The sequence below is a fragment of the Syngnathoides biaculeatus genome, chromosome 7 (genome assembly GCF_019802595.1).
Source record: "Syngnathoides biaculeatus isolate LvHL_M chromosome 7, ASM1980259v1, whole genome shotgun sequence".
Lineage (NCBI taxonomy): Eukaryota > Metazoa > Chordata > Actinopteri > Syngnathiformes > Syngnathidae > Syngnathoides > Syngnathoides biaculeatus.
In genome coordinates this window covers 27,109,661-27,128,903 of record NC_084646.1, presented here as the reverse complement: position 1 = coordinate 27,128,903, position 19,243 = coordinate 27,109,661, and the positions used below count along the sequence as shown (strand labels likewise).

Below are 19,243 nucleotides of genomic sequence, written 5' to 3'. Positions count from 1 at the left end.
GGGCCATGACCGATCCAGTATGGGATTCTTTAGATGAACGCTCATATTTGTTTGCCACAGTTTTTATGCCGGATGCCCTTCCTGACGCAACCCTCTGCATGTATCCGGGCTTGGGACCGGCCTAGGGATTGCACTGTTTTGTGGCCCCATAGGGCTGCATTAGATGAACAAAGATACATTTGTTGCAAATCTATTTTTTTGAACAATACGTGTGTGGGCGTGCGTGTGTGTGTGTGTGTGTGTGTGTGTGTGTATATATATATCTGTGTGTAATAAATGAATAGGTTATTTAAATAGACTCATTGCTCCATCTTGTAATCGGATCGATTGGTTATCGTATTTTTAAACTTATTGATCTGCCCTAAAAATCCTGATCGTGTAAAGCTGGGGTGTTCAATGTTTCGATCACACTCAACTAGTCGATCACCAAGGCAGTTTTGGTCAATCATGTGACGGCGTGCCCAAAAAAAAAAAAAAAAAAGACGTCAACCTATTATCCATCTTGTCGCTTGACTCAGGTATGGCAGATACGTCAATCGCACGCACATAAAGGAGCATTCTAGCAAGCTGGCCTCCTATTTACGGTCTCTCTTTTGCTTTCTCTCCTCCCACCAAGTGCACATTATTTTTCATGTCTGACATTCAAACAAGTTATCCATGTAATGAAACAAGGTGAAAGTTATCTTTTCTACGATACCCATTTTTCAGGCTCCAAGACAAAGTTCAGGAGACCATTGAGGCTCTGCGTCTGGCAGGAATTAAAGTGTGGGTGCTGACAGGCGATAAACATGAGACAGCAGTCAGCGTCAGTCTGTCCTGTGGTCACTTCCACAGAACCATGAACATCCTGGAGCTCCTACAGCAACGCTCTGACAATGAGTGTGCTGAGCAGCTCCGTAGACTGTCGAGAAGGTGACAGTGTCTTCTGCTTTTTAATTAAAATGCATTTCTTGTAGTTTCCTCATTTTTATGATAGTAATGATGATGATCATGTTTAACAGTTTGAAATGGAATTGCTTATTTGTACTTTTGCAACATGTGTTCCTAGGATCAAAGAGGACCATTTCCTACAGCATGGATTGGTTGTAGATGGAGCCAGTTTATCTTTAGCATTGAGGCAACATGAAAAGCTCTTTATGGAAGTTTGTAAAAACTGTTCTGCTGTGCTTTGCTGTCGTATGGCCCCGCTACAGAAAGCAAAGGTTGAAAAATTGTGATTTACCTTTTGTGTAACTTTTTTTATGAGCCTTCTTTAATTAAAAAAGAAAAAAAAAGTCTTATTCTAATGAAATTTACTCATCAGTCAATGCCATAACGACGTGATACTCTTTAGTAATTGTGAGTTTTCTCATTTCATCGATCCATCCATTTTCTCCCGCTTATATGGGGTTGGGTCAGTGGGCCAATAGCTTTAGCAGGGATGCCTAGACTTGCCTAGCCTAGTTATTTCATCCAGCTCTTCGGTGGGGGGGTCCCGAGGCATTCCTAGGCCAGTCTAGAGACGTAATCCCTCCAGTGTCTCCTGAGTCGTTCCCAGGGTGTCCTCCTGGTGGGAATTGTCCAGGAGGCATCCAAATAAGATGCCCCAGTCACCTCACGTAGCTCATGTCAATGTGGAGGATCAGCGACTCGATTCTGAGCTTCTCCAGGATAACCCAACTTCTCACGCTTTTTCCAAGGGAGAGCCCGGAAACCCTGTGGAAGAAACTCATTTCGGCGGCTTGTATCCGCGACCTCGTTTCTGTCATAAGTGAGGATAGGAACATAGATCGACCGGTAAATTGAGGGCGTTGCCGTTTGCCTTAGTGCTTTCTTTACCACAATGGAGCGTTACAAAGTCTGAATCGCTGCAGATGGTGCACGGATCCCTGTCGATCTTTCGTTCCATTCTTCACTCACTCGTGAACAAGACCTCAAGATACTTAAGCTCCCCCACTTGCGGCAAGAGCTCATCCCCAACCGAGAGAGGGCATGCCACCCTTTTACAACTGAGGACCATGGTGCTTTGTCTCGTCCGTCACCTAAGATCTGTTTGTCATGGGTGACCCTACAAGGGGCATGAAGCCCCAGACAACGTAGCTCCTAGGCTCATTGGGACACACAAACCACTCCATCATGGTAAGGTGACATCTTCCAGGGGGAGTCTTCATTTCATCTTTGGAGCATTTTATAATTTTTAAAATCTTCCATCCATCCATTTTTTACCGCTTCTCTGGGTCGAGTCGCAGGGGAAGTAGCTTCAACAGAGATACTAAGACTTCCCTTTCCCTAGACACTTTTTCCAGCTCTTCCAGAGGGACCCTGAGGCGTTCCCAGGCCAGCCAAGAGACATAGTCTTTCCAGCGTGTCCTGGGTTGTCCCTGGGGTCTCTTTCTGTTGGGACGTTCCCCGAACACCTCACCAAGAAGGCGTTTAGGAGGCATCCGATTCCCACCTCATCTGGCTCGACACTGAGTGCCTCCCGGATGACCAAGCTTCTCACCCTATCTATATCGTAGAGCCCGGACACCCTGCTGAGGAAATTCATTTCGGCTGCTTGTATCCGGGATCTTGTGCTTTCGGTCACGACCCACAGCTCGTGCCCATAGGTGAGGGTAGGATCGTAGATCGACTGGTAAATTGAAAGCTTTGCCTTTTGACTTACCTCCCTTTTTACCACAATGGACTGATACAAATTCTCATCAATGCAGACACTGCACCGATTCGTCTGTCGATCGAACACTCCATTTTTCCTTCACTCGTGAACAAGACCCCAAGATACTTGTGCCTTGGGGCACGATCTCATCCCTGTCCCGGAGAGGGCACGCCACTCTTTTTCGACTGAGGACCATGGTCTCAGATTTGGAGGTGCTGATTCTCATCCCAGCCGCTTCACACTCTGCTGCGAACCGCTCCAGTGAGCGTTGGAGATCCCGGCTTGATGATGCCAACAGAACCACATCATCTGCATAGACCTGAGATGTGATACTGAGGCCACCAAACCACCTTGAAAATCTTATACAACAGAAAGAAGTAGTTGGATTCATCCAGCAACCTCTCAATATGTTGGACAACTGTGGACAATTAAGCTGTTTGGGGTCAACTTGGGAAGGTCTATATCTGTGGAAGAGAGGATATTTATGATGGTCTTGATGTAATATTGGCTCCTACCTTGTTTAACACATACACACTCCCTCACACGCTCTCGCTTCCACACAGATCTTCCCATTTATAATCAAGTTTCCCTTCTAGTATTACTGTACAGTGTGCAAACTCAAAACCTTTACTTCATCTAAAATGGTATGTAAAATGTATCTAAATGAGGTAACCCAGTAGAAAAACCTAACTGAATGTAGGTCATTCCTACAACTACAATAAATAACATACAGTACAAAATTCTTTAATGTAAGAAAAAATGCCAATAAAGACTACATTTCTGTATTTCTAATAGCAAATATTTGATACAACTCAGTATTGGCGCTGGCGCTCTCTTAGTGGTCATTATGTTGTGGATAGTAAGTGCATGTTTAACAAAATCCTATGCTACCTACAAAATGTTCTATATTATACTAAATAAAATAGCACTTTTACTGTAGTGACTGTTGTAGTGTGAACAGAACTTCAAAGTTTATTTCTTTGTGTGATTGGTGTGCTTTGTCCAGGTGGTGCGTCTTTTCAAAAGCTCCCCAGAGAAACCAATCACATTAGCTATTGGAGACGGTGCCAATGATGTCAGTATGATTCAAGAAGCCCATGTTGGCATAGGTAAACATATTACACTCTAACAACATTCATGCTGTAATCTGCGAAACTAAGAAAAAATTCACTTATTTGCATTATTTGTGCTCTTTCTGAAATTCCACAAGATGGTGCCAAAGCCCTGTCTAATATGAAGTAGTGCTTTGACGCCATCTTGATGCCAAGAAACTGTCGAAGTCAGGAGAGTGCTTTCTATTAAGGCTGCTGCGCACCAAATGACTCGGCCAATCCTGACTTAACCCTCGCTCAATGTGTTGACTCAAAAAAGTAGTTATGGTAGTGTTTTAAGATAGCAAGAGAACGTCTGCTGCTTCGACCTGAACCCAAATAAATCTAGTATTAGTAAACCCAGTAATTACCTATACTTAACTGTATTTATAAGTTAAAATGCGCCTGTGTCTGAAAAAGTGAAGCATGCAGCCAAAATGTGTTTGTACTATGTAGGGCGCAGAGTATGTTCAAATGAATGGGAGCAAGCAAGACTTAAAATATTCACACTCACTTTTATTCTCGTCATGTCAACACTCATTGGCAATCCTGGCCTGCATCTTGATTAATTATTCTATCCTTTTATGATTTTGTACATTTGATAAAGTACATTAAACTGTGTGTGCAACATCAAACGCCTACACAGGCTCGCTGTTCAGGCTGCCCATAAGCCATATATTCAGTCGCTCAAGGTGTGGGGCTAACTTTTTTTATGCAATAATCTGGCCCTATCTGGTTTAACCACATTGTGCAGTGTGCGATAGTCCTACAATAGACCAGAACCCTAGTTGATGGAGAAGTTGTGTTTTGGTTCCATCTTGTGGCACCTACAGGGAGTCCCATAAGTCTCCATACATAGGAATAATAAACGTTTCTAAAGATAAACCATTTTATTTATATAATATGGTCTATTGAAGCCAGGAAACATGCAGTTCCACAAGTCTGGCTTACCCTTGGGTACAATTTCCATATGCTTGAAGGTCCCACATTTATCCATCCATCCATCCATTATCTACCGCTTTTCTGGGTCGGGTCGCGGAGGAATATGAACATCATGGGAATATCCAGCCATCATACCACTCACGAAGGAGACTGGCAATGTGTCACAGGGATGAATGTGTTTTGGTCCAAAATGTGGAAATCAAGCCCAGATCAAAAGCTGCTGAAGCTACTAAGAAAGTGTCATTATCCACAGTGAAAAGAGTCCTGAAGAACTGTCTCGGGCATTGTGAAAAATCTGCTCCGATACAGCGACTCCCGCACTGCCGAGCAGTTGTGTTTGGCTGGCAATATGGCGTCGCAAACAATGATGACGTTACGTGCACAATCTCTATATTTACCAGCCCATTTTTACCTCCCAGTACAACACACCTCTGTTTCAATAGCTTCAGATTCCTAACCCTATCTTCTTCTCTTGACATGTAAAATCGATTTCTATGTGCCCCTGTTTTTTTTTTTTTTGTTTGTTTTTTTTTGGCAGTTTGGGTTTTATTTTTATTTTTTTTACCAGACCCCCATCGTACTTTTAAAATCTTGCAATCTCCCAGTTTTGAACCCCTGCCAAAATTTCTGTCTCTTGCTGCAGGAATTATGGGAAAGGAAGGTCGCCAGGCTGTGAGAAACAGTGACTATGCAATTGCCAGATTTAGATTTCTTGCAAAACTGCTGTTGGTCCATGGTCACTTCTACTATATTCGAATAGCCACACTTGTACAATACTTTTTCTATAAGGTAAGTCATGCCAAACGAATGAAGATCTGTTTTCCAAAATGTGATCAATCCATTTTGATGAATTCTAGAAACATTTACTTTCTGTGTTGGAAAAGTTACTTTCGTTATACGCTAAATGTTTTAGACAACCTTCACATGCTTTATTGGTTGATGTAATGGTATGACTATTAGCTGTGTCTCTGTGATACATGTTCCTAAATTGTTAAATTGTTCCTGACGTGGAAACTGTATCTGTAATTATACCTCTAAAAACAATTAAATCTTTCAGTCTGAACATGTTCAACAAAAGAGTGAGTACCGTAATTCCCGGCCTACAGAGCGCCCCTGGTTATGAGCCTCACCCAATACATTTGTAAAGGAAATACCATTTGGTACATAGATACGCCGCAGCTGTGTAAAAGCCGCAAGTGCCCACATTGAAACCCACATTGAAACACGAGATAATTACAAAGAAAGACGGTACACAGAAAGAGTTCAATGCTAGAGCAGTGCTAACACAAGCGCGGCGCTAACGTTAACGCTAGCTGGCGCTGACAGGGCTGGTTAAAAAAAATTACTGGTAGAAATCACTGAGACACGCTAGCTCAGTCCTAACACTAGCGCAGCACTAACATGGCCGGTTGAAGTCACTTCCTCGGCAAGTATATTCCGGCCTCACTCTTACCTTTTCCGCTTGAGTGCTCCCTTGCGGCCGTGAGAAAAAATGCACAAATTAGCCGCATCACAGCATAAACTGCAGGGTTGAAAGCGTGTAGAAAAAAAGTCGCGGCTTGTAGGCTGGAAATTACGGTACTTTATGAATGGCTTGACAAGATTTATCATATCTTTATCATATCTATATTTGGCTTTTATTTGGAGCTCCCAGGGAAAAGAGTGAGAGTAAAGCCAAAGAAAAGGTTGATGTTGTGAGGGGGAGGACATGAGGACAGTGGGTGTTAGAGAGGAAGTTGCACAAGATAGGCTTAGATGGAAAAAGATGACACGCTGTTGTGACCCCTAACAGGAAGCCGAAAGGAAAAGGTTATGTTGGGCTTTTATCTCAGTTCGGAAAATAGGTTTATAAATGTTTAAGAACCTAGCTTCATTGGCAGAGTTGTTTATCAGAAGTTTTTTTGTTCTAAAAAGAATTAGTGTATGAGAAAAGTCGTTAGAATTTTTGCATATATAATTAAGTATTACATATTCAGTAGCTTCAATGCAAGTGTTTTTTTTTCTTTTGTAGAATGTGTGTTTTATCACGCCGCAGTTTTTATACCAGTTCTTCTGCCTGTTTTCACAGCAAGTAAGTCTTTTTTCTCTTGATTGTTATTGTTGCCTATGTATTTAGAAATTATTTCTGTGCTCCACAATACGTGAAGTGGCTTCTGAATTCAAACCTACTTCAAGCAGTTTTGTTATAAAATTGAAGACTGATTTTATTATTTCAGGATTCCCTTCAAACGTTGTGACCATTCATACATACAATGATCAACACAAGAAGAATGCACTCCGATGTTAGAAAATGTTGCTGTTTCTTTCAATGGGAATTATATAGAATAGACTGCCTCATGTGAGCAGAACATGTTTTCTTTTATACTTTATATAGCATGTGACCCATCACCCAAGACCATTCCTGGACAAATCTTTGTCTCGACTGTCCCAAAAGAATATTAAACGTCTTATTCAGAATGTTGCAGCTTGGGTTTTGACCAGAACTAAGAGATCAGAGCACATTTCTGCAAAACTCACTACAGACCTTTGAAAAGTAGTACAAATATTGAATCAGAACGGTTGTTTTGATCTACTTACTCCTGGGATCGCCCACCCTAAGTAGTGGGGGCGTGCAGGAGGCTCCGCAGAGTTTCGTCGCAGCTTCAGTTCTCAAACGTAATCGAAGGTGGCGTGTCTGTTTATAAGAATATTGTCACATAGAAGAAAAAGACCACCAACAATCACCCATTGCGATGTTTTTCACTCGCAAATACACACCTGCTCCAAGGTGCTTCAGTGGAGCCGCGCCAGGAGGAAAGGGCACTGCCAATGAGAGTCTAAAATATGTCTTAGTCGCTATTAATAATATCTTGTCCACCCTCATTAAAATTACATTGATTACATTATATTTTTCTTTTTATACAAAAATGCAGCAAAATGGATGGAAGGAGGTTTATATATTTCTCAAATTTTTGGTCTCAAACAGGTTTTGATCTTGGGTTTCGTTCTACAACACAGTAGCCTATTGTTTTTAATCTACGAAGATTTGAACTTTTGAGCGTTTGATCGAGAGAAATGTGTGAAAATGTTAATGTTTTTATTTTAAAAATGAAAATTCACAAGAATTCAACCTCTTGTATCCTGTGGGTTTCAGAGAAGTGTCTGGCTTATGTTGTCTCTTGCTCTTCGTAAAATGTGTCCAATCCATGCCCACTTACTCATTATTTCCTGACTGACGGGCTTCTTGTCTGTATGCTCGTAATTTTATTTTTTTTCCTTTCGGGCCATCTGATGGGCAAGATATGTTTTAAGGAACTGGTGATGTAGGTCAGTAGTTTGTCATTGGTGGTGAAAGTGGTCACTCACAGTGTCTCAGATGTCAGATTCATATAAATGACTCCTTTGATGTTGCAATTGAAGATCTTGAGCATAGAGAACAAAGCTAGTTTGAGTAAACTCTCTTGTTTTTCTCTCTGACCCCTCCTCAGTCGGGCTCTGAGAGGTATAAACACAGGTCAGATGGTGGAGCACCGAGACCAAAGCTAATTTTAGTGAGCGGTCTTGTTTTTCAAAACATTTTTAAATGTTTTAGTTCCATCCATCTATCCATTTTTTACTGCTTATCTAAGGTCGGGCAATGAGGGCAGTATATTTAGCAGGATGCCCAGACTTCCGTTTCCCCAGCCACTTCATCCAACTCTTCCGGAGAAATCCCAAGGCGTTCCTGGGCCAGCCGAGAGACGTAATCCCACCAGCGTGTCCTGCATCGTCCACAGGTTTTCCTCCCGGTGGGTCATACCCGGAACACTTCACCAAAGAGGTGTCCAAATCAGATGCCCCAGAATAGACTCTGTGACAAATGGAGTCCAACCCTTGGAGCAAACGAGTACAAACTACTGCTGGTGAAGTGGACCAAGCTCTGACACCAGTTGTACAGACACCAAACAACCTGTATTAGGGGCTTCAGTACCCTATACTCCAGAAGCACCCCTCACAGGACTCTCCGTGGGACACAGTGTTGATTGAACTCCCATGCACCCTCAAGGACCCTACCAAGCGTGTAGAGTTGGTCCTCTGTTCCACGGCTTCCACTGCTCCTCCTGAATCTGAGATTTGACTTCCTGACGCACCCTCCTCTCCAGCAGCTCTGAATAGAGCTTGTGCACCTATGTCACCGAAATCACGTGACTGGCCATGTTGCCGGTCAAACAAAGCATTGTTCAATGTTAAGTCTGTTGAGACGATACGAAATTATGTCTTATAACATGACATCCAGAGTTTTGTCTGATACAGTTAAACATTTAGAAGTTGATAAGAAAGGAAGGTATGTGGAAAAATTAGAGACACTTGGCAAAGAGGACCCATATTTAATGCCGAAGTTGATGTTTTCCCTGATAAGAAAGTGAACTGTTAAGCCACTGGCACTTTTATTGGACAACTGGATCTACACATGTATCTGGTGAATAAATTGTCAAGATTTACACAGAAGAGTTTGAAAGCGTATAAAATCTGGACGCATACAAATACTTCGTTGCTGGATCTATTCTCAATCAATCCCACCTTATGATGAACCCACTCAGATTTTTTCAATACAAATGCCAATATTTAAATAAACGACCCCTGGTTTTACACAAACTAGCATTCATTAACTATGACTAGAAATTTTTTTTGCCTCCGTACACGGAAGCATATTGCTGCCACATGCTTACCTACCTAAACAGACGTTTTTTTTTTTATATCCATTGTTCTCAAATGAGTCAATTTGGCATTATAAGTACTTTAATATATTAATAATAATTTGAGACTGAAAAAAAAATTCCTACCTGAAATGATCACTACACAGGTGTGTGTATTTTGTTGGACACCATCCATCATGTGCACGAGATCTATACACTTCTCATTTTTTCAATACAAATACCAATATTTCAATAAATGACCCCTGATTTTACAAAAACTCGCATTCATTAACTATGATTGGGGGAAAAAAATTTAGGACAGGGTGTCGTCTCCTCCGTACACAGAAATGTATTGCGACCACACCTCCACACGCACCTCTGTAAACCTCTCTGTGACCAAACTTTTTTTTTTTTTATTAAATTCGCATTGTTCTCAAATGAGTCAACTTGGCATCATGAATACTTCTTGGTTATTTGAGATTGAGAAGAATAATTCCTACCTGAAATGAAGTGATTGCTACATAGGCGTGTGTATTTGGTTGGGCACCATCCGTCACGTTTAATTGCAGGAGTCCATCAATCTTTTCTGGAATTTTAGCTGGTATTCTATAGAATGATCTCTTTGAAGAACTGTCTCGTCTATTGTGACCACCAACAGCACAACAAGTCTCGGGCATTGTGCAGATTCTGCTCCGGTTCAATGACTCCCACAATGTTGAGCAGCTCCGTTTGACCGGCAATATGGCATCGTGAAAACGGTGACGTCACGTGCACAAGCTCTTTAGACCTTATCAGAAAGACTGAGGAGTGGGAGTGCATTGGAAAACATCCCCTGCTCCCCTTTCTTAAAAAGGGGGACCACCACCCCGGTCTGCTAATCCACAATGATGTCCACGTGACGTTGCAGAGGTGTGTCAACCAGGACAGTCCCGCAACATCCAGAGCCTTTATGAACTCTGGGCAAATCTCATCCACCCACAGGGCCTTGCCACCGATGAGATTTCTAACCACCTCGGGTGATCTCAACCCTGGAGATAAGAAAGCCCACCCCACAGAGTACAGACTAATGGAAAGTCGTGCTAGTGGAATTGAGTTCTTTGAAGCGTCCCCCCACCCCCCGTATTCCCTAACAACGTCTTTAGTCGAGGTCAGCAGTGCCGAGTCTATTGTCGAACTGCGACTTATGGTGTCCTGGAGCCAAGTGCTCATGTGGACATCCTTATGCATGAACATGGTTTTCATTATGCACAACCTGTGAAAAGCACAGACCAATAAGCCCCAAAAGAAAACATGACATCACAGGTGCAATGCTTGTACAGCAGTTGGACGATATTAATCAATTTCTATGGAATGTCACAGTGCCACATCAGCTTCCACATGGGATTTCTGTCCACACTGTCAATGGCCTTCTCAAAGTCTACTAAAGATATATATTGTATTGTGAGGACCAATGTTCCCTCTAAACTGCGCACCACTGATGTGGCGTCTGCGCACAGATATTCTGCGTTGCGGGAAAAAAAAAATCCAACGCAAATTGAAAGTATGATATACAGCTATTCAGTTTACGGCATTTTGCAATGTGATTCAATGAGTGAGGGATGACTGATTGCTACATCCAATGGCACAATTCACATAGGTACTATCAAAAGATGAAAAGGAGAAGTCACTGGGTTCTTTTAAGCGATGTTTAATGAACATTTCATCAGCGCACGGAACTTTCTGTAAGAATGGCCTGCTGCTCGGCCACACACTGTCCTGCCTAGTTTACCTTATACTAGTGGTAAGATGGTGATGTTATCTGGCAAAACCCTGCTTAGGTCTCTCCAGAATGACACTGGTTAGGACTTAAGTCAAGGTTCACCTTTCTTGGTCATGCGGCCTCTCTTCCATTCTTTTGGGATTTCTTCCCTCTCCAAAATCTTTTTTGTAGGGGCTCAAGCATTTCTGTGGACACTGTTGGATATGCCTCAGGAAGTATGCTGTCTGGACCTCCAGCCTAACCGTTCTTCTTTAATAGCCTTGATGATTTCACCTTTGGGTGGTGGATTGGTCTTCACATTCAACTACTCGGGTACTAGTCGTATTCATAAACAATTCGTGCAGTGGAGTTGAACTTTGGGAGAGAGTAATGAAAATTCTGAAAATTGTTCTTGTGTCCATGTAGAAATTCATATTAGCTTACCCTCTAAACGAGACATACTCATTTGTTGACCACGGTGTAATGCTATTTCATACAAACAAGTACTGAACCTGAAATTGACAGTTACAATGAGTTATACTGCTGTGATAATCCATAGTTACTCAAGATCAATGTTCCCTCTAATTTTTTACGTGTCTGAGCAAACACACTAAGGCCTTGAGCGATCCCTTTGACCAGTGAGCAACATCAGACGTATGCACTGTGGTCAATCAGTGTCATCCATTGATGTTACATGGCTCATTAAAAGCTTCAAATCAGATTACATACCCATCGGAACATTTTTAAAAACAATCGTGTTATTGCAAACTTAAACTGACAATGTCAACAAACAAAAAAATACATTGTTAACCAAACCAAGCCAACTATGAACTATAAATTTGAAATGTGACTTCCAACTTTAATTTTTGTATTTTTTACCCACAATTGATATCCCCATTTGGTTGTCTTGGTGTAAAACTAAATTATTGCTTCCAGAATATCTTTAGCCATGCATGTTGAAAGCTGAATGATGCTCCCAAACAGTTTCAGGGTTAATTATGTTGTGTCCTATAATTAAAATAAGCAAAACCAAATTTATTTGTATAGTGCATTTCATACACGAGGTAACTCAATGTGTTTTACATGATTAAAATATTTTGAAAATAAAGAGATAAAACATTTAAAACAGGATAAAGACAATAAAAATGATAAACACAATATTAAAAGACAATTAAAACCGCATATAGTGCAAGCAATGATCAAAAAGTGGAGATATTCTAAAAAGCACGAGTAAAAAAGAAGAGTTTTCCACCCGGATTTAAAAACACTCACATTTGGGACTGACCTCACCTCTGTTGGCAACTTATTCCATTTGTGTGCAGCATAATAGCTAAATGCTGCTTTACCATGTTTGCATTGGACTCTGCGCTCCACTATTTGACCTGAGTCAGTTGATCTCAGAGCTCTACTGGGTTTGTATTCCGTAACCATTTCTTTCATGTATTCAGGACCTAAATCATTTAGTGATTTATAGACCAGTAGCATAACTCTAAAATCTATTCTCAAGTTCACTGGAAGCCAGTGCAAAGACTTTAAGATTAGAGTTATATGCTCTGACTGCTTTGTTTTGGCCAGAATGCGAGATGCAGCATTGTGAATGACCTGCACCTGTTTAATACTCTTTTTTTTTTTTTTTGGGGGGGGGGGGTAGTCCAGTCCAGTCTACTTGAGATAAAAGCATGGATGAGCTTTTCCTCTTCTACCTGACACATACAAGACTTAACTCTAGATATAATCTTCAGATGGTACAAGGAAGCTTTTGTGATTGATTTGATATGATTGTTGAAAGTCAGGTTGGGATCAATCAGAACACCAAGGTATTGGACTTGATCTTTGGTTTTTTAAGATAGAGAGTCCAAGTGTTTAGTAACAGCAATTCTCTTTTCTTTATTGCCAAAAAGAATTGTTCTGTTTTGTTGTGGTTTAGTTGAAGAAAACTTTTGCTCATCATTATTTATCTGATTTAGACAGTGGCACAATACCTCAATTGAACTGTAGTCATCTGGAGACACCGCTAAATATAACTGTCATCTGCATAGCTATGGTAGTCAAAATTAAAGTTTTGAAGAAATACAATAATAAAATAAATAAAATACAGAATTAGCTTTTTATGCATTGTCTGTGCTTTCATCCTCTATCAGGTTGTGCCAAGGTGTAATTTTAACATTATGCACTATCTCATCCTGCACTTTCTACTTTTTCAGACCAGACCTTTTTACTCATGAAAGAGAAAAGCTTGTCCAGTTTCACCACTTTCTTCAATTATTCACATACCCCGACATTCATTAAAGCAACAACACTTTTTTTTGTTACTTTTACCATTATTATCGAGAGTAAACTTAAGCAGCATGTCTAACTCTCTTTGCTCTACGTTGCCCAGACTGTGTTTCTAACTAAAGTAGTGCTGGTGGCCGGTGTTCGTAATTATGAGTGTACCCCTTTAAGTGCGGAGGGGTAAACTAGTAAGCGGAGTGTGTTGCCCGGTGTGGCCGAACAGCAGCTCGTTGTGAGAGGCAGGGTGCTGCCGTGTTAAAATAAATAAATAAAAACAAAAGACGTCATTATTTCACTGCGCTGGATCTGTTTTCATCTGCGCTGAATTTGCAACAATTGCGCAAATGCGCAGTTGCGCAGCTTAGGGGGAACATTGCTCAAGATCTAATTTGAAGATGAATAATATGTTGATGTTGTTACTCTCTATTCTAGACTCTGTATGACAGTGTTTACCTGACACTGTACAACATCTGCTTCACCTCACTGCCCATCCTTGTGTACAGTCTGTTTGAACAGCTTGTTCATCCACACGTCCTGCAGAGTAAACCAGTCCTCTACAGGTACTGTTTAAATATCTGTAATACACCAGATTTACTATGTGAGGGATGTAAAATGTAATAGAGTATATAGTCAATATACAGTGCCATGAAAATGTTTTTGGTCCCTTCCTGATTTCTGATTAAGAAAATAAATACACAATGCTGTTACTAAATGTCTTTATTCATTAAGTGCGTGTGGGGGGCCAGACCTATCTTTTCCCTTTATAAAAAAATGTATGTTGCATGTGTATTACTCGCCATTGAGCAGGTCACATTGACCCTGGTGCTGTCATGATGCCAAAATTCTGACTTCCATACCATATCTGCATAATATATGTCGATACCGGTACTGGAACAATACCACTGCAAAAATCTAAAACAACAGTAAAAGGAATGGAACAAAAACTGACATAACTCAATATACTGTACTTTATTTTTATAATTCAAACTATTAGGATATTCTTGAAAAATAATCTAATCAACGAATTACCGTATTTTCACGACATAAGGCACTCGATATTAAAAGGCGCAGTCTCTGTTACGGGTGCTCTTTTTTTCACATAACACATACATAAGACAAACCGTATTATTGGGAAGAGGCACGGTATAACATACTCGATCATGAAACATACTGTGGTGCTCACGTGGCAGTGAGGAACAATTGCACTTTTACTTTTGTACGCAGAAAATACAAGCTTACCTTCCTACACAATGACAGGTGTAGGCAAGTCATTAGTTTACATGTCATGCACAATCATGGTGTCACATCAAAACTAAAATGATCATATATCTATTTCTAAAATGGGCCAGTCACAAGAGATGAGCTACAGAGCTTTCTGCGCGCAGCAACTTTCTTTGACGTGTGCGCGGCAGGCTACCAACAAGTTACAGAAAGGTGCTGTGCGGTGCAATGCATGGGTCACGTGATGCAATACAGGCATTGTCAAATTTGTGTGTATGACGTGGCCTTAAAGACTCAAGATAGCGAGAAGTCTCCATTTTGCAAAGTCTTGGAAGTTTTGGGCATATCTTTACAGGAAAAAAATGGTCTCATTTAATGTTGCATGATATTTGGGGCATTCCAACTTCAAGGCACCACTGTACTGCTGTGGATGAATCTCCCATTAACTGAAATAATTCATAAAATAAAAAATGTAAAAATAAAATAGTTCTTATAATAGTACATGCTGAACCTGTTTTACTTATGAAGTACAGCTAATATTTTTTTAATTCTTTACCAGTTGAGTGGATCATGTATTTGATCATCCAGTAAGGCACTAAGTTCTGTTAATAACTGTCAATTTTCCAATGTAAATGCAGACTGTACTATATCTAATGTTTACCAGAATATTTTAAGAGTTGTTTCTCTATTTCTTTCAGAGACATCAGCAGGAATTCTTTGTTATCTTTCCGAACGTTCCTCTATTGGACTATCTTGGGGTTCTGTCATGCTTTTGTCTTTTTCTTTGGATCGTACATGCTGATGGGCGAAGATACTACACTTATGGGCAATGGTCAGGTGTGTGCGTCATTGTGTTATTGTGTTCTTGTGCTGGTGTTAGTCTTATCAGACCTTAGAAAAAGAACTTAAACTCTCACTACCCATAGTGTTGCTTATTCTGTTAATGATCATTTAGAGTAATTGCAATACTGTACACAGTCGTTTTATTTCTACCTGCATGCCTTTTTGCAGTCACTAACTACCCTTAACTCTCCATTTTTATATGTTCTATGTTTTGTTATCCTAATCGTAAGTTTTCATTATCAACTTGTATGGCATTCTGGAATTGAATTAGTTTTATTTTCAAAACCTGCCTCTTGTCCCCTCCTGCCCCCCATTTCCTCTTGCACGTTTGCAATTTGTATCATCCTAACTTTTCTCGCTTATCTTCTCTTGCCATCTTTCATTGACTCCTGCCTTCATGGTGTGCATGTTTTCAGATCTTGCGAGCTAACAGGCAGCTGGTAAGCATCAGCTCTACATTTGAAAGGTCTCTGTGGGGCGGGTGACACTCAAGTGGGGACGACCGTTTTTTTATTTGCAGTATTTTTTTTAAGAAACAAAGGTTTATTTCTTTGAAATACTATAAATTATTTTAGACTCACTTTTGATTTCATAAATTGTCTAAAATTAATTATTTATTGCCAAGTTGGTCACGGTTGGATTTTAATAATAGAAGAGCTAAGGAGACTGGCTTTTTATTAAGTGTTCTGTCCAAGCATACGTACCAATGGAAAGTCTAATGGAAGGACAAAATGTGGCAGAAGACACACTACTAAAAGAGATGACCATGGGCTTCAACAGATTATCCAACAGAGAAGATTCAAGAATCTAGCAGAGATCCAGAAAGAGTGCAAGGAAGCGGGAGTCACAGCTTCAAAAACCACTACATTCAGACGTATCCGGGAAATGGGCTATAACTGTTGGGTTCCAGGGGTTAAGCCACTTCTGAGCCTGAGCCAATGTAGGAAGGGTCTCAACTGTGCCAAGAAGAAGGACTGGACTGTTGGCCAGTGCTCCAACATTCTCTTTCATGACAAAAGTGACTTTCACTAGGGAATCAAGGTCCAAGGGTTTAGAGGAAGACTGGTGAAGAAAAGAACCCAAGCTGCTTGAGATCCAGATCACATTGTCGTAAAAGGGGTCAGCAACTATTTTTATTTGATGGTCAGGTCTAGTTTTATTCAGCCGGAGTGTGCAACAGGCCTTTTGTGTAAACATGTAACAGATGCTAATCAACTTTTAGGTAAGCATCTTTAACAAGAGAAAAAGATCCAAGAAAAGATTATAAATTATCGCAAGTTGAAAGTTCAAGAAGGACATTGCTGTTGTATAACTCTAATGACATTATTGACAACAGGAAATAACAGCAAATACTTTAAACTGGATTTAAACAGTTGAAGGAATTGACTCATTGTGTTTATATCACCAAAGTAATTTTGTTCCACTTACAGATGTTTGGTAACTGGACTTTTGGAACGTTGGTCTTTACAGTCATGGTCATCACTGTCACTTTAAAGGTAAAAGTCAAATGTTTGCTTTAAAATTAAAATAGTATTGTATGTGCATGCATGCATCACAGCTGATCTTAGTGGGTTTTCAAAGTACCATATTTCCCGCACTATAAGGTGCATAAACTAGACACTACAGTAGAGGCTGGGGTAGCCATCTTGCTTTGTTCCTTCGTAAACTCTGTTTAGTCTTCTTTACGTGGTGCAGATCACCTTGTTGCTTCCTCCACTTCCGCACCATTGATTTGTTAATGTTAAACTGTCTGGCTGCTGCTCTATTCCCGTGTTCTACTGCGTGACTGAGTTTAAATTCTGTGTCATAAGCGTGTCTCTTAATAGGAACCATTTTGCGGTCTTTCGACAAACACAAATGGAAATGAAACACCACGCTTCGCACAGTCATATATCCCAGCATGGACCGTGCGCTGCTACTTTTACAGGGGAAAATGGAGTCGGCGGCTCCTTACCGTAGTTGCGAGACCTGCTGCGGCTCAGTATTGATCCATATATAAGGTGCACCAGATTATAAGGGGCATTGTCAACTTTTGGGACATTTGAAGGCTCTTGGGTGCGCATTATAGTGCAGAAGATACGGTATTCTATTTTGCCAAGGTCTTATTTTTTTTTTCAGTAGCATTGATACATATTGTCACAGAGGAATGGTTCATAACCTGTCCATATAAATGTTTTACATCTAGCTGTCTGTTCTTTCCTTTTCTACATTGATAACAGCTCGCATTGGAAACTCATTTCTGGACATGGATGAATCATTTTGTGACATGGGGTTCAATAGCCTTCTATTTCATCTTCTCTCTCTTCTATGGAGGAATCATCTGGTAAGGAAAATCCCTGAAATTGAATATATTTCATCATCAACTGACAATCTCATACTGCAAGTAATCCATCCAGTGTGTATTTGTTGGTGGGAGTTTTTGAAATCTTAGACAATACAGTGACGCTTAGAGATCATGAATGACACCACTTGGGAGTTTTTCGATATGCAGCATCAATCGGCAAGTTTTTGCTTTGATTTGTGAGCCCAAACTTGAGGAACAGATTCTGTACGACAACAGGAGGCTGCCTCTTGAGCATATTGTAGCACTTAAGTATATTATAATGACAAAATATAATTTTAAAAAGAGGGTTCTCACTGTACATTCCCATTACTAGTTGGAATGGAGAAGTAATTATAAAACAAAGTGAATTACATGTTTACTTGAAGCAATGTAGCCTGCTATGTAGCCTGCGCCAAGCATACGGTTGAAAACACAGCTATATACACAAGCAGTGTTTTCACAATGAGCACAGCATAAAAAAAAAAGAAATGCAATAATGCCAGCCGGGCATTTAAAACAGTTTGTGTTTCCAGCTGTGAACAAGAAATTTTCCACACAAAAAGTTACGGCAGTACAGTGGGTACGGAACCCACCCATGATGACCTCGAGTTTTTCATTTATTTGTTCAACATCCCCCACACCACCCCATCCCTCTTTCTTGCAGTCTGGTGCAAGGATAAGAAGCTGCATCATGTAGGTGGCAAAACATGGCAAATGTTGTCAGACAGGAAAAACAGATAAAATGGGTTATGTACCCTCACGGAAGAGGGTTTTGGAGGATACTCGAGTACTAGCATCGGAAGGATGCCACCTGTCTGTCACAGCCACTTCAGTCTGCTGCCATCAGGCAGGAGACGGCAAAGTCTGTAGTCCAGGACAAGCCGACTCATCAGGCAGTTAGCTGTGCCTCCAGTTTTATTTTTGTTTCACAAAGCCCTTGCTTTTGGTCCCTGTGCAATTAATTTCCCAACTTTTTTTCTCAAAATTAGAAACTTGCTCCTCAAATAACGAAATTATGAGCAGAACTGCTCCTCAAAGGAAAAAAATTATTTCAAGCCTTGATATTTCTATTCAAATTCTTCCCTTATGATAATCATTACATTGTTTTCTTTTACAGGCCATTTCTGCACACCCAGGATATGTATTTTGTGTTTGTCCAACTGCTATCCAGTGGCTCTGCCTGGTTTGCTATCATCATCATCATTATAACGTGCCTCTTTCCAGATGTTGTGAAGAAGGTGTTCTATCGACATCTGCTGCCCACCAGCACACAGAACAGTCAGGTAGAATGGGTGGCAAAGGATTTGGGGACAATAATAATGTGGTATTTGACATTGTCTTGAGCAATTAACTATATACTGTACCTTGTATTAGTATGAAGTGGGGCAAAAAGTATTTAGTCACCAATTGTGCATGTTCTCCCACATAAAAAGATGAGTTATGTCATTTTTATTTTAGGAATATTGTATCTCATGTTTGAGAACCACAAAATCAGTCTGATTTTTAAAGAATTAATTACCA

General features: G+C 40.5%; 1 protein-coding gene across 9 annotated transcripts in view; it reads left to right on the top strand.

The window, feature by feature from the left end:
• Positions 1-19,243, top strand: part of atp11b (ATPase phospholipid transporting 11B) — a 108,936-nt gene that overhangs the window by 66,440 nt on the left and 23,253 nt on the right. For 6 of the 9 annotated variants that reach the window (XM_061825301.1, XM_061825304.1, XM_061825306.1 and 3 more), the window contains 11 exons: positions 709-912; positions 1,049-1,202; positions 3,642-3,744; positions 5,312-5,457; positions 6,680-6,739; positions 13,768-13,895; positions 15,255-15,393; positions 15,816-15,839; positions 16,830-16,895; positions 17,619-17,722; positions 18,840-19,005. In XM_061825301.1, coding sequence (XP_061681285.1) covers positions 709-912; positions 1,049-1,202; positions 3,642-3,744; positions 5,312-5,457; positions 6,680-6,739; positions 13,768-13,895; positions 15,255-15,393; positions 15,816-15,839; positions 16,830-16,895; positions 17,619-17,722; positions 18,840-19,005 — 1,294 coding nt within the window. Of the gene's footprint in view, positions 1-708; positions 913-1,048; positions 1,203-3,641; positions 3,745-5,311; positions 5,458-6,679; positions 6,740-13,767; positions 13,896-15,254; positions 15,394-15,815; positions 15,840-16,829; positions 16,896-17,618; positions 17,723-18,839; positions 19,006-19,243 lie in introns of those variants that run through there. The other 3 variants (XR_009795768.1, XM_061825303.1, XR_009795769.1) reach the window with 3 other exon arrangements.